General features: G+C 38.2%; 3 protein-coding genes across 3 annotated transcripts; 2 read left to right on the top strand and 1 right to left on the bottom strand.

Moving 5' to 3' along the window:
* Positions 1-9: 9 nt before the first annotated feature.
* LOC142355850 (uncharacterized) lies at positions 10-2,613 on the top strand. The gene is made up of 4 exons (XM_075407886.1): positions 10-626; positions 742-1,506; positions 1,629-1,902; positions 2,129-2,613. Exons 1-4 carry the CDS (start codon positions 510-512, stop codon positions 2,284-2,286), a joined length of 1,314 nt encoding a protein of 437 aa, XP_075264001.1. The 5' UTR covers positions 10-509; the 3' UTR covers positions 2,287-2,613.
* Positions 2,614-6,823: 4,210 nt separating this feature from the next.
* LOC142355849 (uncharacterized) lies at positions 6,824-15,127 on the top strand. Its single transcript, XM_075407885.1, has 2 exons — positions 6,824-14,031; positions 14,090-15,127. Exon 1 carries the CDS (start codon positions 9,230-9,232, stop codon positions 11,246-11,248), a length of 2,019 nt encoding a protein of 672 aa, XP_075264000.1. The 5' UTR covers positions 6,824-9,229; the 3' UTR covers positions 11,249-14,031; positions 14,090-15,127.
* Positions 15,128-18,219: 3,092 nt separating this feature from the next.
* On the bottom strand, positions 18,220-21,141 carry LOC142355848 (uncharacterized). The gene is made up of 3 exons (XM_075407884.1): positions 20,891-21,141; positions 18,795-18,958; positions 18,220-18,412 (listed from the first exon to the last, which is right to left on the bottom strand). The coding sequence occupies exons 1-3, from the start codon at positions 20,899-20,901 to the stop codon at positions 18,231-18,233; spliced, it is 357 nt and encodes a 118-aa protein (XP_075263999.1). The 5' UTR covers positions 20,902-21,141; the 3' UTR covers positions 18,220-18,230.
* Between the last annotated feature and the right edge of the window lie 309 nt (positions 21,142-21,450).

Genomic DNA, 21,450 nt, shown 5'->3' with positions numbered 1-21,450 from the left:
TGTAAACGTGTGTCTTTTTTGCAAAATTTTCGCTTAACAGTTCTGACTTTTCGAGTGACTTTTACGCCTTGACTTCTGCAAGTGACTTTTACGCCCTTGACTTTTTTGAGTTTCGTGTGATCTAAATTTTTCTCTCAATCACTTTTTCAAGCAGCTGAACTCAATTGGTGGCATTTTAATACTAAAATTCAGATGAAAAGTGCGCCAGAACTGGTGACATTTTTCACTTTAAATCTTATTAGTGGCATATGTTAACATCGAATGTGGTTATTTGATGCCCTCTATTGAACTTCTTAGTCCCATTTAGGCTCCCTCGTCCCCTTTTGAAAGCTGCTATGAAAACCCGCCACCTCTCATTAGCCCCTTTTACTTGATTAGTTTTTTTAAATGTGCGTTTTATACGTTGTGACTTTTTATGCGTTCCTCTGCAGAAGAAACTACCGGATCGAACAAACAAAGGATTGGATCTAAAGAGCAGGTGTGCAAAGAGAAAGGCGCTCGATATAACAATGGAACGGCTCAAAAACCGCTACTGGTTGCTGTTCTTTGAGGATGAGACATGCCAAACAATATGGAGTCGACATGGAAGCATTATCCTCGATGTGATGAAACGCGAAGAAATTGAGGTAAATGCTTCAGTGCCTTGCTTTTGTTAGAAAATGCTTCTCTTATGAAAGTGCTAATGTCAGAAAATATTACTCATCCTAAATGCTAATTTACACTGGACATGTCTTTTTGTAGGAGGGCAATTTTGTGGATGTAAGATACAACTACAGAAATCCGAGGACAAACTCATTCGTTTGGACGGGAACAGTGCTATGCGTTGGGCACAAGTCTTATTGTGAAAAGGAAGCCCGGGATGCTCGTGTTCAAGTTACTGAGGCAAACGGTCAGGTGAACTTTGTACCTGTTGTTAGTCGATCTGACCCGGATCTTACCGTGTATGAAGATATTAATCAAGTTCTGATGAACGATGATCACGAACTTCAACGTGCAAAGAAGAAGATAAAGTTTTCTACGTGTTCACAAAATACTGAAAACTGTAGCCCGAATCAAGATCCAGAAAATGTTGATAACGGTTCATCTCAACCATACATGACACTTAATCCTGATGAAGTATCACTCATTCTAGAGAGAATGAATAACAGCTCCAAAACAGTGATTGAAGATGCGGATGTAATTGAGGAAGATAATGGAAGTGCTGAAAGCGCAAATGTCCACAAGACACCGAATGATAACAGTTTCGAGCTGCCCGCTAGCAGTTCAACACCAGCTAATAAGAAGATAAGGAAAACTAAAGCAGTGAACCCTGAAGACATAGCTGATCTAGAGACGAGGAGAGCTGATTTGCGAGCGTCTCAAGCAATATTGGAAGCAGCAAACAAAATTTCGAATGCGGCCGAAATGATTGTAAATTGCATGCAAGAGTTGAAACCGGAGCTGAGGTCACTAGCGAACCGTAACTATCGCGAGATACAGATGTCTTCAAACGCCGTTAAGCAGTTGGTGAGTTGTTTTCTTTCTAGGAGCTAAATTATCTCATTAATTTTTTTGCAGTTTTTGGTTCTTTTATGAGACTATACTAGACTATACTTGCAGTTAATTCTTGTACATAAACTATTTTTTAGACATCCGAGATCGGTAAGCTTGGAATGCTGTTGCCAGCACCCAAAACCTTCAGCAAGAGTGACCAGCCTCTGCTACCCATTCCTCATGGGCCTGGAAAGGGGCGCGATCTGGCGCTTGTAGATGGCGTGACGCCTCAAGTAATTGGGCGTAATGCTTCGAAGGAGCTATGGTCTCGTGAGGAGCTCAAGAATCATATGCTCTCGCCAAAAATGAGAAAGAGTGGTTCAGAGCCGCGGACTGACTTTTCGCCTATCAGAAAGAAGCTTTTCAAAGGTTTATATCGCAGATTTTGATGAAAAAAGATTTTTTCCGTCAATCATTTGAACTCAGAGTGAATTAGAAATACTCCACGATTTTTCTTGTTACTCAATTTTTTGGTCTCCGATCAAGCACTACAAGAATGATAAGGAATCTTAATTACATATTTTTTCGCCTTTTCAATTTTAGCGTCTCTGAAAGAGTACTGTACATAAAATAATGTTTTGATCGATTTGTTTAGAGCTTTTCCAACTGAAGTTTGACGATAAGTGGCTTCCTACTTATGAGCTGGCCAAGGTAAGCCTCAACAACATGGGGAATGAGATACGCTCGGCAGAGCGCAGAAGCACTGAAAGTAGAGGCAATCCAGATGAACGTGAAAACCTTGAACCCAATTAACATTTGCGAGGCTCAATCAGACGATTTCACACCATATGGTCGAACTTACGTATCAACATCAACTAAAACTGGAAGGGTTGCCTCATTGAGAAATTGAAAGAAGTTAACTTTTGTGTATTCACGTTTTGAAACTAATATTTTAACTGGAGACTGTCCTTCAAGTCATACTGTTGATTCATCAAAAGATTATTATTGTTTAATAGAATTTCGAGAATTACTCATACCAAGTGCTCAAGTTTTTGTTTCTCAATGTTGCATTATCTGCTCTGCTCTTATTTCAACTTTTCAGTAAAGCAATTCAAAGTTCTTTTGGAGATTTTGACAGAATGAATACTGAAAGTGACTTGATTTACTGGACTTTCTAAATGACTTTCTAATGGCCAGTCAAGTTGCTGGACTTGGCTGGTCAGATTTTTAAAATGCTTCTGATTTTTTCCGCCTGACTATTTGAAAATTGGAGATTTCGACTGAAAAAAAACTGAAAGCGCTGGACTTGTTTACGGATTTTCTTCTACGCCCTCTAAATGCAATTAATGGCCAGTCAAGTTGCTGGACTTGGCTGGTCAGAATTTTAAGATCTTTCTGATTTTTTCCGCCTGACTATTTGAAAATTGGAGATTTCGACTGAATGAATACTGAAAGTGTCGGACTTGTTTACGGATTTTCTACGCCCTCTAAATGCAATTAATGGCCAGTCAAGTTGCTGGACTTGGCTGGTCAGAATTTTAAGATCTTTCTGATTTTTTCCGCCTGACGATTTGAAAATTGGCGACTTCGACTGAATGAATACTGAAAGTGCCGGACTTGTTTACTGCTTTTTTTCTACGCCCTCTAAAATCAATTCATGGCCAGTCAAGTTGCTGGACTTGGCTGGTCAGAATTTTAAGATCTTTCTGATTTTTTCCGCCTGACTATTTGAAAATTGGAGACTTCGACTGAATGAATACTGAAAGTGCCGGACTTGTTTACGGATTTTCTACGCCCTCTAATTGCAATTAATGGCCAGTCAAGTTGCTGGACTTGGCTGGTCAGAATTTAAAGATCTTTCTGATTTTTTCCGCCTGACGATTTGAAAATTGGAGATTTCGACTGAATAAAAACTGAAAGCGCTGGACTTGTTTACGGATTTTCTTCTACGGCCTCTAAATGCAATTAATGGCCAGTCAAGTTGCTGGACTTGGCTGGTCAGAATTTTAAGATCTTTCTGATTTTTTCCGCCTGACGATTTGAAAATTGGCGACTTCGACTGAATGAATACTGAAAGTGCCGGACTTGTTTACTGCTTTTTTTCTACGCCCTCTAAAATCAATTCATGGCCAGTCAAGTTGCTGGACTTGGCTGGTCAGAATTTTAAGATCTTTCTGATTTTTTCCGCCTGACTATTTGAAAATTGGAGACTTCGACTGAATGAATACTGAAAGTGCCGGACTTGTTTACGGATTTTCTACGCCCTCTAAATGCAATTAATGGCCAGTCAAGTTGCTGGACTTGGCTGGTTAGAATTTTAAGATCTTTCTGATTTTTTCCGCCTGACGATTTGAAAATTGGCGACTTCGACTGAATGAATAAAGTGCCGGACTTGTTTACTGCTTTTTTTCTACGCCCTCTAAAATCAATTCATGGCCAGTCAAGTTGCTGGACTTGGCTGGTAAAAATTTTAAGATCTTTCTGATTTTTTCCGCCTGACTATTTGAAACTTGGAGACTTCGACTGAATGAATACTGAAAGTGCCGGACTTGTTTACGGATTTTCTACGCCCTCTAAATGCAATTAATGGCCAGTCAAGTTGCTGGACTTGGCTGGTTAGAATTTTAAGATCTTTCTGATTTTTTCCGCCTGACGATTTGAAAATTGGCGACTTCGACTGAATGAATACTGAAAGTGCCGGACTTGTTTACTGCTTTTTTTCTACGCCCTCTAAAATCAATTCATGGCCAGTCAAGTTGCTGGACTTGGCTGGTCAGAATTTTAGGATCTTTCTGATTTTTTTCCGCCTGACGATTTGAAAATTGGCGACTTCGACTGAATGAATACTGAAAGTGCCGGACTTGTTTACGGATTTTCTACGCCCTCTAAATGCAATTAATGGCCAGTCAAGTTGCTGGACTTGGCTGGTCAGAATTTAAAGATCTTTCTGATTTTTTCCGCCTGACGATTTGAAAATTGGCGACTTCGACTGAATGAATACTGAAAGTGCCGGACTTGTTTACTGCTTTTTTTCTACGCCCTCTAAAATCAATTCATGGCCAGTCAAATTGCTGGACTTGGCTGGTCAGAATTTTAAGATCTTTCTGATTTTTTCCGCCTGACTATTTGAAAATTGGAGACTTCGACTGAATGAATACTGAAAGTGCCGGACTTGTTTACGGATTTTCTACGCCCTCTAAATGCAATTAATGGCCAGTCAAGTTGCTGGACTTGGCTGGTCAGAATTTTAAGATCTTTCTGATTTTTTTCCGCCTAACGATTTGAAAATTGGCGACTTCGACTGAATGAATACTGAAAGTGCCGGACTTGTTTACTGCTTTTTTTCTACGCCCTCTAAAATCAATTCATGGCCAGTCAAGTTGCTGGACTTGGCTGGTCAGAATTTTAAGATCTTTCTGATTTTTTCCGCCTGACTATTTGAAAATTGGAGACTTCGACTGAATGAATACTGAAAGTGCCGGACTTGTTTACGGATTTTCTACGCCCTCTAAATGCAATTAATGGCCAGTCAAGTTGCTGGACTTGGCTGGTCAGAATTTTAAGATCTTTCTGATTTTTTTCCGCCTAACGATTTGAAAATTGGCGACTTCGACTGAATGAATACTGAAAGTGCCGGACTTGTTTACTGCTTTTTTTCTACGCCCTCTAAAATCAATTCATGGCCAGTCAAGTTGCTGGACTTGGCTGGTCAGAATTTTAAGATCTTTCTGATTTTTTCCGCCTGACTATTTGAAAATTGGAGACTTCGACTGAATGAATACTGAAAGTGCCGGACTTGTTTACGGATTTTCTACGCCCTCTAATTGCAATTAATGGCCAGTCAAGTTGCTGGACTTGGCTGGTCAGAATTTAAAGATCTTTCTGATTTTTTCCGCCTGACGATTTGAAAATTGGCGACTTCGACTGAATGAATACTGAAAGTGCCGGACTTGTTTACTGCTTTTTTTCTACGCCCTCTAAAATCAATTCATGGCCAGTCAAGTTGCTGGACTTGGCTGGTCAGAATTTTAAGATCTTTCTGATTTTTTCCGCCTGACTATTTGAAAATTGGAGACTTCGACTGAATGAATACTGAAAGTGCCGGACTTGTTTACGGATTTTCTACGCCCTCTAAATGCAATTAATGGCCAGTCAAGTTGCTGGACTTGGCTGGTCAGAATTTTAAGATCTTTCTGATTTTTTTCCGCCTAACGATTTGAAAATTGGCGACTTCGACTGAATGAATACTGAAAGTGCCGGACTTGTTTACTGCTTTTTTTCTACGCCCTCTAAAATCAATTCATGGCCAGTCAAGTTGCTGGACTTGGCTGGTCAGAATTTTAAGATCTTTCTGATTTTTTCCGCCTGACTATTTGAAAATTGGAGACTTCGACTGAATGAATACTGAAAGTGCCGGACTTGTTTACGGATTTTCTACGCCCTCTAAATGCAATTAATGGCCAGTCAAGTTGCTGGACTTGGCTGGTCAGAATTTTAAGATCTTTCTGATTTTTTCCGCCTGACGATTTGAAAAATGGCGACTTCGACTGAATGAATACTGAAAGTGCCGGACTTGTTTACTGCTTTTTTTCTACGCCCTCTAAAATCAATTCATGGCCAGTCAAGTTGCTGGACTTGGCTGGTCAGAATTTTAAGATCTTTCTGATTTTTTCCGCCTGACTATTTGAAAATTGAAGACTTCGACTGAATGAATACTGAAAGTGCCGGACTTGTTTACGGATTTTCTACGCCCTCTAATTGCAATTAATGGCCAGTCAAGTTGCTGGACTTGGCTGGTCAGAATTTAAAGATCTTTCTGATTTTTTCCGCCTGACGATTTGAAAATTGGAGATTTCGACTGAATAAAAACTCAAAGCGCTGGACTTGTTTACGGATTTTCTTCTACGGCCTCTAAATGCAATTAACGGCCAGTCAAGTTGCTGGACTTGGCTGGTCAGAATTTTAAGATCTTTCTGATTTTTTCCGCCTGACGATTTGAAAATTGGCGACTTCGACTGAAAGTGCCGGACTTGTTTACTGCTTTTTTTCTACGCCCTCTAAAATCAATTCATGGCCAGTCAAATTGCTGGACTTGGCTGGTCAGAATTTTAAGATCTTTCTGATTTTTTCCTCCTGACTATTTGAAAATTGGAGACTTCGACTGAATGAATACTGAAAGTGCCGGACTTGTTTACGGATTTTCTACGCCCTCTAAATGCAATTAATGGCCAGTCAAGTTGCTGGACTTGGCTGGTCAGAATTTAAAGATCTTTCTGATTTTTTCCGCCTGACGATTTGAAAATTGGAGATTTCGACTGAATAAAAACTGAAAGCGCTGGACTTGTTTACGGATTTTCTTCTACGCCCTCTAAATGCAATTAATGGCCAGTCAAGTTGCTGGACTTGGCTGGTCAGAATTTTAGGATCTTTCTGATTTTTTCCGCCTGACGATTTGAAAATTGGCGACTTCGACTGAATGAATACTGAAAGTGCCGGACTTGTTTACTGCTTTTTTTCTACGCCCTCTAAAATCAATTCATGGCCAGTCAAGTTGCTGGACTTGGCTGGTCAGAATTTTCAGATCTTTCTGATTTTTTCCGCCTGACTATTTGAAAATTGGAGACTTCGACTGAATGAATACTGAAAGTGCCGGACTTGTTTACGGATTTTCTACGCCCTCTAAATGCAATTAATGGCCAGTCAAGTTGCTGGACATTGCTGGTCAGATTTTTAAGATCTTTCTGATTTTTTGCGCCTGACTATTTGAAAATTGGGGACTTCGACTGAATGAATACTGAAAGTGCCGGACTCGTTTACGGATTTTCTTCTACGCCCTCCAACTTCAATTCATGGCCAGTCAAGTTGCTGGACTTGGCTGGTCAGAATTTTAAGATCCTTCTGATTTTTTTCCGCCTGACTATTTGAAAATTGGGGACTTCGACTCAATGTATACCGAAAGCGCCGGACTTGTTTACGGATTTTCACTGCACTCTAAATGCAATTAATGGCCAGTCAAGTTGCTGGACTTGGCTGGTCAGATTTTTAAGATCTTTCTGATTTTTTCCGCCTGACTATTTGAAAATTGGGGACTTCGACTGAATGAATACTGAAAGTGCCGGACTTGTTTACGGATTTTTTTCTACGCCCTCTAAAATCAATTAATGGCCAGTCAAGTTGCTGGACTTGGCTGGTCAGAATTTTAAGATCTTTCTGATTTTTTCCGCCTGACTATTTGAAAATTGGGGACTTCGACTGAATGAATACTGAAAGTGCCGGACAGGTTTACGGATTTTCTTCTACGCCATCCAAATTCAATTCATGGCCAGTCAAGTTGCTGGACTTGGCTGGTCAGAATTTTAAGATCCTTCTGATTTTTTTCCGCCTGACTATTTGAAAATTGGGGACTTCGACTGAATGAATACTGAAAGTGCCGAACTTGTTTACGGATTTTCTTCTACGCCCTCTAAATTCAATTAATGGCCAGTCAAGTTGCTGGACTTGGCTGGTCAGAATTTTAAGATCTTTCTGATTTTTTCCGCCTGACTATTTGAAAATTGGGGACTTCGACTGAATGAATACTGAAAGTGCCGGACTTGTTTACGGATTTTTTTCTACGCCCTCTAAAATCAATTAATGGCCAGTCAAGTTGCTGGACTTGGCTGGTCAGAATTTTAAGATCTTTCTGATTTTTTCCGCCTGACTATTTGAAAATTGGGGACTTCGACTGAATGAATACAGAAAGTGCCGGACAGGTTTACGGATTTTCTTCTACGCCATCCAAATTCAATTCATGGCCAGTCAAGTTGCTGGACTTGGCTGGTCAGAATTTTAAGATCCTTCTGATTTTTTTCCGCCTGACTATTTGAAAATTGGGGACTTCGACTGAATGAATACTGAAAGTGCCGAACTTGTTTACGGATTTTCTTCTACGCCCTCTAAATTCAATTAATGGCCAGTCAAGTTGCTGGACTTGGCTGGTCAGAATTTTAAGATCTTTCTGATTTTTTCCGCCTGACTATTTGAAAATTGGGGACTTCGACTGAATGAATACTGAAAGTGCCGGACAGGTTTACGGATTTTCTTCTACGCCATCCAAATTCAATTCATGGCCAGTCAAGTTGCTGGACTTGGCTGGTCAGAATTTTAAGATCCTTCTGATTTTTTTCCGCCTGACTATTTGAAAATTGGGGACTTCGACTCAATGTATACCGAAAGCGCCGGACTTGTTTACGGATTTTCACTGCACTCTAAATGCAATTAATGGCCAGTCAAGTTGCTGGACTTGGCTGGTCAGATTTTTAAGATCTTTCTGATTTTTTCCGCCTGACTATTTGAAAATTGGGGACTTCGACTGAATGAATACTGAAAGTGCCGGACTTGTTTACGGATTTTTTTCTACGCCCTCTAAAATCAATTAATGGCCAGTCAAGTTGCTGGACTTGGCTGGTCAGAATTTTAAGATCTTTCTAATTTTCTCCGCCTGAATATTTGAAAATTGGAGATTTTGACTAAATGAATAGTGAAAGTGCTTTACTTGTTTAATGAGAAATTTCTTTCTACGGCCTCTAGTTTCAATTAATGGCCAGTCAAGTTGTTAGAATAGGCTGGTAAAAACAGTGAGATCACTATGGATCTTTTCGCCCAACTATTTGAAAACCGGAGATTTTGACTGATTGAAAACTCAAAGTGCCGACTCGAAGAGCTTTGTAGTTTCTCTAAAAAATTTCCCTTACTCTTTTGTTTTTTTCTAGAAGAAATGCTTCCAAGGGACACTGATTGGTATACGCTTGCGCAATGTGATTTTTTCGCTGTCGAAAAATTTGTTCAGACTGCTGATCGTATAGCTATGAGGACAATTGAACCAATTCGTGAGGCAATTTTTCGAAGGAAGACTGAAAACGATCAAAAGTGGATAAACACTTATAAAGAAGTTTGTGAGTCCTATAAAAAACTAGAACCAAATTTTGCTATACGTCATGACAATTATGGTGGCTACCGAATGCTTTATACAGGTTCCTCGGTAGTTAGTCCCTGCACTGTTTTAAGAAGAAATCCAATAGGCTTCGTAAGAGAAATTCCCGATGGAGTAGTGACAGAGCTCTCAGTGATGTCGTCTGAGCGAACTGGCAAGCAGCTCATTTTACTTGGTCCTATGCGGTTTATCAACTCAGACTGCAGTCCAAATTGTGAGTACGATTTCTCCAGCGAGACTGGAATTGTACAATTGCGCGTCAAAAAACGTATCAATCCTGGCGAAGAAATTTTTGTCAAGTATGGGCCGGATTTTTTTGATAAAAATTCTTGTTTGTGCAGAACATGCGATCTGGAAGCCCGTGAAAAGCTTCATGATGATATTTTCCTCGATCTTTTGTTAAACGATGTCCTTGATGAACTGTCCCGGGAGGTGATAAAAGAATCGCAGAGGTCTTCTGAGAAAAAAACAGACGGTGGCTGTTCAAAACGCCGAAGAAAAAGAGCCAGAGAATTAGTTGAGTACTTCAATAATCTTGCAGATAGTCCACCAAGTGCCGATGAGTCGCATGAAAAATTTTTTGACGGCTCTACACATTTCAATTTTTCAATACCACAAAAGAATAGTAAAGTCAGCAAAACTCATGTACCAATTCAACAAAAACAAATCCTAGCTATTGAAGACTTCGAAGATCTGTTTTCTGAAGATGAGCAAATTCTGCCAGAAAACGTTTTTGAAGCTCGAGCTTCGTCTCCTTTATCAACAAGCGCAACCCTCAGTTTTTCGCTCTCTGCGATTGGCGAGACATCTGTGGCCGATTCGCCTTCCCTTGTGGACAAGGACAACAACACTCAGCCTAGCGAAAAACTCTACGCTGAAAGTGACGTTAATGTACAGGACGCATCAAACCTGACAGAAGTTTTTTGCGCAAAGTATAATCTGTCTGACGATTGCTCAAAATCCTTGTACGCTCTTGTTGACGTTCTCCTACCTGAAGAGAATAAACTTCCGTCTGGTTATTCGCATATCCAGGAAATGAAAAAGAACTTTGATGACCGAATTCGATTGCTTAAAAAAACCTCAGAATATTCTTTGTGCGTTTTGAACTTCCGATTCCAGTTACGAGACATTGTTAAAAGAAACTTTTCCCAGATTATTGAATACGCGAAACTTCGAGAAAAGTTCCCAAATTCCGACTTCAAGCACTCACTGTGCCCTCCAGTAACGAAACAGCTAGACAATCGGCTTGTGTTCAACCTCATTTTGTTCTCTGACGGAGTTAATATAAAAAAGTCGACGCACAAAAAAGAGCCTTGGCCGGTTTGGGTACAGCTTGCCGATCTGCCACCAAAGATACGAATGGCTCGAAACAATATTGTCTTAGCCGCCTTGCATGTTGGTGCAACTTATCCCGATTGGAAACAAGTAGTGCCGTTGATACAAGCTGAAGTGATCTCTTCCATTGAAATTGAAGTCAGTGATGACTTGAGATACCAATCTTTATTTAAGTTCAGGCTACTGATTGCTGACCTCGGTGCTAAAAATCACATGTTGAACATACTGAAGTTCAACGGCTATTACGGTTGCCATTACTGCACTGTTGAAGGTAAAACCATTGGCAGAACCCATGCCTACTATCCGCACGACGTCAGGGGATGTTTGCGCGAGCCTCATTTAAATGATCTGTATGTCAGCATAGCTGAAGCAATAAGTATCACAAAAAACCCAAATGTCGTTGGCGTAAGGGGTAGGAGTGCCTTTGCCAGCTTGATCGAGGGCTTGCCGCTGACCGCCCCAAATTGACTATATGCATTGTGTTTTGCTAGGAGTGTTCCCTGATTTACTCAAATTATGCTATAAAGCCTTGTCTTGTAAAGAACGGGAAAAAGTTAATTCGATAACAGCTCAATTGTGTTGTCCACGAGAAATGGTTTCTTTTTCGAGAAAAGTTAGATCTTTAGATGAGCTCTCTCAATTTAAAGCCAATGAATTGTTTAATTGGTTATTTTACATAAGCCCAGTTTTATTCTTGGATCGAATTCCTCCAGAACTTTACTCGCATTTAACAAACCTAGTATTCGGCATCAGACTCTTATTGGAATCAAGTTGCAACAAAAACGTTGCAGCAGCAAGCCTTCTTTTAGAAAACTTTTGCAGAGAGATTGTTTTGCGCCATGGTGGAAATGAGAAAATAGAGACAATCAATGTTCACTGCCTCACCCATCTCTGTGACCAAGTGACGAGATTCGGGCCGCTCTTTTGCCAATCGGCAATGTCATTTGAATCCGCTAACCGAACTCTGGGTGAAGTTTTCACTGGTGCACATTCAGAGTGTGAAATCATATGCCGAAGAATTCTCCAGCGCCATAAACTTTTTGGATGTGAAGTTGAGAGTGAAAAATTAAAACCCCTTTTCCAAAAGCTTTCTGGAAAAAGTCAGCCTGAAAACTTGAATTTTAAGAACGATTTCGTTGAAACAGAGGCTGTTATACAAGGTAGACTGCATTATCCCAAAGCTTTATTCAAAAACAGACATAACGCCAATAAGTGCTATCTGGATTCCCCCGCGTACAAGCACTCCAAGTTAGGAAATTGTTATGTTTACTTCGAAGTAGATGAACAAGAGACTTTTGGAAAAATTCTCTACTTCCTAGAGTTTCCCAATAGTTTTTGCAGTGGAACGTTTGCAGTTGTTCAGATCTACTCTATTATTGAAGAAGTTGGACCCGTGAAAGGATACGTGTACCGTGTACGAAATACGAGTAGAGAGGACTGTATTTCAACAGAAAAACTTCGAAAAATATTTTTCTTCAAAAACACTTTGAGCGGTGGTGAATGTGGCGTTGAGAACTTTGTTATCAAACTCATTAGCGTTTTTGAACATTCATGAACATTGTGAACACCTATGCTGCTTGTTATTCCCTAAAATTGTACTTTATATGCTTGTTTTCGACATTAGAAATGACCGTTTTCGACTGGTATTACGAACAATTTACTGTTAAGTAATAACCGTTTTTTAACGTAAGAAACTACCATTTCTGCGCGATCTTATTTGTATTTCTTCGTGATGAGCGTATTTGGAAGGTCTTCGATTGTTCCGGGGCTTTCTCAATTTTTTTCACTGTTTTTGACCGTTTTTTAAGCGTTTCTAACACTTACTGTTTTAGCAATTCCGTCTGGTCTTTTGTTTTCATCTTTTGCAATTATTTTGAGCGTTTTTAACAGTTTTCAACAACTTCGCGAATTTTTAATAGTTTTTGACAGTTTTGGCCGTACTTGAGCTTGATCCCGTGATGGTCACGAATAATAACATCTTTTTGAGCGAAAACCTTGGAGTTAACTTCAAAAGTGCTAAAATGGTAAAACATGCTGATTTTGATGTTAACAAATCTTACCATTTCAACAAAGAAGGCCATGGTTTCAGTCTTTTGGCTGCAATGATCCGCTCTGTATTTGAGGAGTTTGTTACTAGCTGGTAATATTGTGTATTACTAGGCTTTTATTTTGAGCGTTTCTAACAGTTTTCAACAACTTCGCTATTTTTTCTTAGTTTTTGACACTTTTGGCCGTACTTGAGCTTTTTAATCCGTTCAGAGCGTTTCCGACAGTTTTTTAGCGTTTCCGACTTTTTTTAGCGTTTCCGATCGTTTCTGATTTTTACTGGTCTCTATTATTTTTTTCAGGTTTATAAGAACTTTGTTTGAATGTTTTTGATTTATGTTACAGATGGAGTTTCTTGTTATTGGGGATTCAAATCTGCGAGACGCCTTGCCCTACATTTATTCGGACCCTGAGCTTCAGATTTTTGGGTAACTTTGACTTTTTTTTCAATTTAAAAACTTTTTTGCCAACTTATTTGTTTTTAGAGCTCAATACGATGCCTTGGGGGGTCGCAGGTGTGATGATCTGCACGATTTGGTGGAATATGCACGGAGTTTTACGCATATTTTTGTAATAGTAGGAGATAATGATGTTAAAGACCGAAAAATCGAATGGAGTTCCAGAATGCTGTCTGGCCATCGAACGTAAAGTTTGCGGGGAACATGAGACGAGGCGATCTAGATCCCGTGATGGTCACGAATAATAACATCTTTTTGAGCGAAAACCTTGGAGTTAATTTCAAAAGTGTTAAAATGGTAAAACATGCTGATTTTGATGTTAACAAATCTTACCATTTCAACAAAGAAGGCCATGGTTTCAGTCTTTTGGCTGCAATGATCCGCTCTGTATTTGAGGAGTTTGTTACTAGCTGGTAATATTGTGTATTACTAGGCTTTTATTTTGAGCGTTTCTAACAGTTTTCAACAACTTCGCTATTTTTTCTTAGTTTTTGACACTTTTGGCCGTACTTGAGCTTTTTAATCCGTTTAGAGCGTTTTCGACAGTTTTTTAGCGTTTCCGACTTTTTTTAGCGTTTCCGATCGTTTTTGATTTTTACTGGTCTCTATTATTTTTTTCAGGTTTATAAGAACTTTGTTTGAATGTTATTGATTTATGTTACAGATGGAGTTTCTTGTTATTGGGGATTCAAATCTGCGAGACGCCTTGCCCTACATTTATTCGGACCCTGAGCTTCAGATTTTTGGGTAACTTTGACTTTTTTTTCAATTTAAAAACTTTTTTGCCAACTTTACTTGTTTTTAGAGCTCAATACGATGCCTTGGGGGGTCGCAGGCGTGATGATCTGTACGATTTGGTGGAATATGCACGGAGTTTTACGCATATTTTTGTAATAGTAGGAGATAATGATGTTAAAGACCGAAAAATCGAATATATTTTGAAAAAGTACTTGGAGTTCCAGAATGCTGTCTGGCCATCGAACGTAAAGTTTGCGGGGAACATGAGACGAGGCGATCTAGATCCCGTGATGGTCACGAATAATAACATCTTTTTGAGCGAAAACCTTGGAGTTAATTTCAAAAGTGCTAAAATGGTAAAACATGCTGATTTTGATGTTAATAAACCTTATCATTTCAACAAAGAAGGCCATGGTTTCAGTCATTTGGCTGCAATGATCCTCTCTGTATTTGAGGAGTTTGTTACTAGCTGGTAATATTGTGTATTACTGTTCACTACTGTGTATTACTGTGTAAAATTATGTGGTAGTGATGTGTATATGAAGGTGTGCAAGTGTTAAAGTGTGTTCAACTGTGTTCAACTGTGTTCAACTTTATTAGCATATTGTTTTATCATTTCCACTATGTCCATGTCTTTTCCGCTTTATCGGCTTCTTTTTCGGCTCCTCGGATCTGTTTCAGAGGTATGGGTATCATGCTGACGCTTTGGTGAAAGAAATGGACGATTTGACGAATACCCGGATGTTTGGGCGCAATTTCAGGACGGTTTGAGGACAGGTGACGAAGCCTCTGGTGGCGGCTGGTCCACCTTGCAGCTGTGCAGAAGGGTTGCAGTTGTCGTGAATTTTCACAGAATCTCAGAATGTCAGTATGGAGAATCTCAGGAGATGCACAGGAGTTCAAGCAGTGATCCATGTAGTGTTTCAAGCAGAGTTCCAGGCGCAGAATTTCAGAACTTTAAACAGCCTTTAAACAGCCTTTAAACAGCAAAAACTGAAACTTTAAACATCCTTTAAACAGCAAAAACCGAAACTTGCTGGATTTTGTCTTATTTATTCAAATCTTGTAATTTTTCCGTTTTTCTTCAATTTGAAGTCTCTTTTTAGTGTTTTCAAATAGGTAGTCATTGTTAGGCCATTGAAGAGGACATTTTTGTCGTTCGTTCAAAGATGAGTTTTAATCATAATGCTCAGTAAAAAATCAGGGAAATTTTCATGCTGCTCAGAGAAAATTCAGAGTGTGAGTCATAAAATTTTCATTCTGCTCAGAGAAAATTCATAGTTTTTTTTCATTCTGTGCAGAATTAATGCAGAATGTTGTTCTGAATTTACCATGATCAGTCCGAAAAGTGACATGATCAGAATACTTGGCAGAAAAAATTTCAGAATGAAAAGATTCTGAATCATTGCTGAAGTTGTCTGCTACGAACGTCCGGGAAAGCTTGCAAAGCTCAATAACATGTATTAATGATAAATTAAGATTTAACCGAGCAATAAACAATCAAGTAGCTATACAACTGTCCGGAAATGAGTACAAGCTTGATAGAATGACCAATATATCTTAGTAGGCCCTTTGTAGAGAACCGCTGAAATCTTAGTACGGCCGTACAATGGAACATAGAAATTTCAATGTATTGCCTCACAACAGTTCTAATCTTACGAAAACTTTTTCTGGCTTGACCAACCTGGGTAATGTCTTGTTTGAGATTAACGGATCCCGTATGTTGGATGTTAATTCCAAAATGGCCTTTTTAATCATAATCAACTTGAAAGTATGCCGAAAATTCTCCAGCAATAAGTTACAGGGCATTGCTTAGGGTGCAATCGAATTTCAGTCCAGACAATTGTCTGACGCTTATCTGATCCGCTGTCATTTCTGCCTGGAAAGTGTAATGACGAACGCCCTAGAGTTTTGTGGCCGATGCTTTTCGGATGCACTTTTGTCTAATCATAAGCAAACTTTACAATAGTTTTAAGCACAAACGATTCTCATAAGAGTCTGATAAATATGTGCGAACTCAATTGTGGCAAAAATTATCTTTAAAATCATAACATAAATTGATTTTGGCAGAATTGCCCACTCAATGCTATTTATTTTGGTCAGATCAGAGGCAATTATTTTGCACCATGGTCGAGACAATGGCATTTGGACAAAATCTGGCACAGGGTTTCACTTCGGTCTAATTTCTGAGCTTCGGTCTGATCAGAGTTCATTTCAGTATAAACAGTCTGATCAGAGTTCATTTCAGTATAAACAGTCTGATCAGAGTTCATTTCAGTATAAACAGTCTGATCAGAGTTCATTTCAGTATAAACAGTCTGATCAGAGTTCATTTCAGTATAAACAGTCTGATCAGAGTTCATTTCAGTATAAACAGTCTGATCAGAGTTCATTTCAGTATAAACAGTCTGATCAGAGTTCATTTCAGTATAAACAGTCTGATCAGAGTTCATTTCAGTATAAACAGTCTGATCAGAGTTCATTTCAGTATAAACAGTCTGATCAGAGTTCATTTCAGTATAAACAGTCTGATCAGAGTTCATTTCAGTATAAACAGTCTGATCAGAGTTCATTTCAGTATAAACAGTCTGATCAGAGTTCATTTCAGTATAAACAGTCTGATCAGAGTTCATTTCAGTATAAACAGTCTGATCAGAGTTCATTTCAGTATAAACAGTCTGATCAGAGTTCATTTCAGTATAAACAGTCTGATCAGAGGTCATTTCAGTATAAACAGTCTGATCAGAGTTCATTTCAGTATAAACAGTCTGATCAGAGTTCATTTCAGTATAAACAGTCTGATCAGAGTTCATTTCAGTATAAACAGTCTGATCAGAGTTCATTTCAGTATAAACAGTCTGATCAGAGGACATTTCAGTATAAACAGTCTGATCAGAGTTCATTTCAGTATAAACAGTCTGATCAGAGTTCATTTCAGTATAAACAGTCTGATCAGAGTTCATTTCAGTATAAACAGTCTGATCAGAGTTCATTTCAGTATAAACAGTCTGATCAGAGTTCATTTCAGTATAAACAGTCTGATCAGAGGACATTTCAGTATAAACAGTCTGATCAGAGTTCATTTCAGTATAAACAGTCTGATCAGAGGTCATTTCAGTATAAACAGTCTGATCAGAGTTCATTTCAGTATAAACAGTCTGATCAGAGGACATTTCAGTATAAACAGTCTAATCAGAGTTCATTTCAGTATAAACAGTCTGATCAGAGTTCATTTCAGTATAAACAGTCTGATCAGAGGTCATTTCAGTATAAACAGTCTGATCAGAGTTCATTTCAGTATAAAAAGTCTGATCAGAGTTCATTTCAGTATAAACAGTCTGATCAGAGTTCATTTCAGTATAAACAGTCTGATCAGAGGTCATTTCAGTATAAACAGTCTGATCAGAGTTCATTTCAGTATAAACAGTCTGATCAGAGGTCATTTCAGTATAAACAGTCTGATCAGAGTTCATTTCAGTATAAACAGTCTGATCAGAGTTCATTTCAGTATAAACAGTCTGATCAGAGTTCATTTCAGTATAAACAGTCTGATCAGAGGTCATTTCAGTATAAACAGTCTGATCAGAGTTCATTTCAGTATAAACAGTCTGATCAGAGGTCATTTCAGTATAAACATTCTGATCAGAGTTCATTTCAGTATAAACAGTCTGATCAGAGGACATTTCAGTGTAAACAGTCTGATCAGAGGTCATTTCAGTATAAACAGTCTGATCAGAGTTCATTTCAGTATAAACAGTCTGATCAGAGTTCATTTCAGTATAAACAGTCTGATCAGAGTTCATTTCAGTATAAACAGTCTGATCAGAGGTCATTTCAGTATAAACAGTCTGATCAGAGTTCATTTCAGTATAAACAGTCTGATCAGAGGACATTTCAGTATAAACAGTCTGATCAGAGTTCATTTCAGTATAAACAGTCTGATCAGAGTTCATTTCAGTATAAACAGTCTGATCAGAGTTCATTTCAGTATAAACAGTCTGATCAGAGTTCATTTCAGTATAAACAGTCTGATCAGAGTTCATTTCAGTATAAACAGTCTGATCAGAGTTCATTTCAGTATAAACAGTCTGATCAGAGTTCATTTCAGTATAAACAGTCTGATCAGAGTTCATTTCAGTATAAACAGTCTGATCAGAGGTCATTTCAGTATAAACAGTCTGATCAGAGTTCATTTCAGTGCAAGCAATCTAATCACTGAAAATTTTGGTTTTCTTGGGACTGTTCTGTTGAGTAAAACTAACTTGGCAGAATTGGTCACTTGCAGGTGTGGGTAGTTTAGGTGTGCAGTTGTAGGGATAACCGGGCTCACCAAAGTCGGAGAAAGTGGACTCAGATGCAGTTATCATATACACTATACCACTCACGTTCCCTAAAATAGATTACTTTTTTCTACTTTTTTCTTTTTTGATACAATAATATTAACAATTATTTGTTCAAAAAGTTGTACAAAACCAGAGCAGACACTAATAGATCACCTGATCCGTTTAAAATGACTTTTTTTTCATTATCACGAAGATATCATGATTCTATATGCGAGTTGCGCTTAGAAAACTGAACAACATGAGCTTAATTAACTTTCCACAACCTAAAAAGGGACTAAATTGGCCTTTTGAATTATTAGGATACAAAAAGTGTTAACCACCAATAAAGGGAGAAAAATTAAGTTGGAAAAATTTGGTGCCCGTTGTTCGTCATGTTTGTAAATGTGTAATTATTCTTTTGGCACGGTCAATGAAAATTAATGAGCTTACCAAGAATGCACATTCCCTCAGTAAAAGCGATGAATGCGATGAGTTTTCTGGCGTAGCTGTGAACAGTTTGCAGGAAGAAGAAACAATAGAGGTAGATGAGACAGCCAATAACAGAGAGAGCTCCCATTATGATGAACAAAGTCGCCAGACCGGGACTGGGATCCCTACAATCAACTAGTATATGTTACTCTTTACGTTTGTGGCCATTTTTTTTGTTTTCATACTTTTACTTCAAAAAAACCACAGTTTTTTGGTTATGCGGTAAAATTTTATATAATTTTTACCTCAATTAGCGGTATTTAGTTATTTTCCGATAAAAACCTTGATCACAGTCTGCATGCAATGAGGGAAAATAAAAGTGACTGAGAAACTGTTGTCATGTTTCTGTTCATTGGAATAAAAATTTTTAAGTTCAAATATTTTAAGAGTGCAGAAATTGAGCTAAGTTGATGCATGAATCATAAGAAATCGCTGAAGATACCAATTTCTCCCGTTGATGCAATATCTCTTTTCCCTGGAAACGGACATTAAGTGGCTTATGTGTCAAAAATCGAACAAGTATAATCTATTTCACCACGCTTTTTTACAACCATTATTTTAGAATAGAGAATTGTAAACACGTGTGGAAACTAGTTACACTATGCCCAGTTAGTTCCAATTTGCTTCAAAATGGGATATATATGTGTGTACTAAGTTTTCATAAAGAATGTTTTTGGGGCCAGCGTAAAAAACTGGGACAAAATTTTGTTACTAATTTCCACGACATAAGTCAATAATTTCCTCACTATAAATAACTGTTTTCCACGTCACCTTTTCTCATGGTTGAACTTTCTAATTACCGAAAGGGAAGCAAGCGTAACTGATGAATAATTTTGGAAACTTCCCGCTGGATACTTGTAGTGGATTTAGAAGACAGTAAGCAACTTTCAATTACTCTTATAACTTTTCACAATAACTATTCAATTTTTGAATTTCGCCTCAGTTAATTACTAATAAAAGTTGGCATTAAGGTTTTAGGCTAATTACATGCAAAGTGAAATTGGGTTCTGTTTATCCATAAATACCCGTGAATCTTTTTCGACAATACAGGTATTTTGTTTCCACGTTTTGCATAACTATAGGCCATCGATAAAAATCGTATACAAATCGTGAAAATTGGAGACAAATTTCGGCTTTTGATTCAACAAAACGCCAAGTTCACTGAAATTTGCCTTTTCGCACGTGGTAGTCTTTGTCACCAAATTTACCGTAGCTCATATCCACGATGAAATAGAGTTACCTGAAACCTGGAATAAAGTTATTCATGAAACGGTTTTTAGTTTGTAGCAGTTGTTCAAGTATAAAGGCAAACCTATTCAAATCTACTCTGTTTTGTGGCCCACCAGCTTTGTGGCAGAATATATTTTATGACGCCCAGGTGCACTTACATTTTTTTATACATAGTATTGTGCTATATAACAACACATAATTTGTACTTAGGGGTCATAAAAACACTGGGTGGGGGCGAAACAGAATAGGCCCAACAATTCGACCGTTTTTATTATGTAACTAGCCTGAAACTTTATCGCCCTAATCTTACCGGCAGTTAGTTGAGATCAAACATAAACACTTATTGTTTTTATTAACAGTGCTTTGAGTAATTGCAAAACTGCTATTTGATTTCTTAGCCCACAATTGATGTCAAGAGGTTTCTAAATTTAATCACCATTTAGGTTTTCTTTCATGTCGATGTTATTGACAATATCTTAGTTGCCAGATACTTCAATGACACAAACAGGTTATGCGTGGGATCCAGTGACTCGTGGCGTGAAAAACAGTTACAAAGTACTGCCAATAGTTTTCACAATTGATACAAAAACACGTATCGTGGAAATGTAGTTGCACATATATCAGGTTTTGAAGCAAATTTCAACTAAATTCCCTTATAGTGTAACTAGTTTCCACACACGCTTACAAATCTAATCTTAAGACATGGGTCGTGAAGTAACAACAACGAGTATACATAACAAAGAAATCCGACATGAGCTTACTTTTAATTGTCAACGCCCCGCTAGTAGTTCAGTAACTAATTCGCAATAGCTAATCAATTAACCTACCTGTCAGACATATGGACGGTTTTGATGCTTCTGACTCTGTGGTAAAAGTTTTGTACTAAAGAAATGAACAGCTGTCTCTTATTTTGTCGTGTTAGTTCGTGTCGATTTAAATAGTGAGCACAACATCTCTGTCTGGATCATCATATTGACATTATTGTTGTTGTGGTGGAGGTCGATGCTCAGAAATAAGCCCAAACAAGTTATAAACGATAAACTTAATCCGTTTCAATGATGCGAAACTTTCTGTAGTATGGTTTATAAAATAAACGGAAATTTGTTTAAATTTGGTAATACTAGACAAACATAGCTTAATATAATTTTATCAAATACCATCACAATTCTCTTCGAAAGACTCAGCAGTATTTGTTCAAACCCTCCAAATTCAATTAGGGTCAGAAACATTGTTAAGTGAGCCTGGATGTTTGTTGAGGCAATTTTGGTACTATTTGGAAACTCTTCAAAAAACTGGCTATGTTCAAATTCATACAATGACATAAGTGTCTTGACAAACAAGTTTAAGTTTTCGTAGTTCCACGCAAAAACTTGATTATTCACAGAAA

Source organism: Convolutriloba macropyga, unplaced genomic scaffold (assembly GCF_964194025.1).
Source record: "Convolutriloba macropyga unplaced genomic scaffold, txConMacr16.3 SCAFFOLD_4189, whole genome shotgun sequence".
NCBI classification, from domain to species: Eukaryota; Metazoa; Xenacoelomorpha; order Acoela; family Convolutidae; genus Convolutriloba; species Convolutriloba macropyga.
This window is presented reverse-complemented; position numbering and strand designations above follow the sequence as displayed.

Bases quoted from the DNA above. Each gene is read 5' to 3' on its own strand.
- LOC142355850 (XM_075407886.1), top strand. From the start codon at position 510: ATGGAACGGCTCAAAAACCGCTACTGGTTGCTGTTCTTTGAGGATGAG. The intron at 627-741 runs GTAAATGCTTCA...GTCTTTTTGTAG, and splicing joins TGAAACGCGAAGAAATTGAG to GAGGGCAATTTTGTGGATGT. The intron at 1,507-1,628 runs GTGAGTTGTTTT...ACTATTTTTTAG, and splicing joins CAAACGCCGTTAAGCAGTTG to ACATCCGAGATCGGTAAGCT.
- LOC142355849 (XM_075407885.1), top strand. From the start codon at position 9,230: ATGCTTCCAAGGGACACTGATTGGTATACGCTTGCGCAATGTGATTTT.
- LOC142355848 (XM_075407884.1), bottom strand. The intron at 18,413-18,794 runs GTAAGCTCATTA...AATCTATTTTAG, and splicing joins TGAGGGAATGTGCATTCTTG to GGAACGTGAGTGGTATAGTG.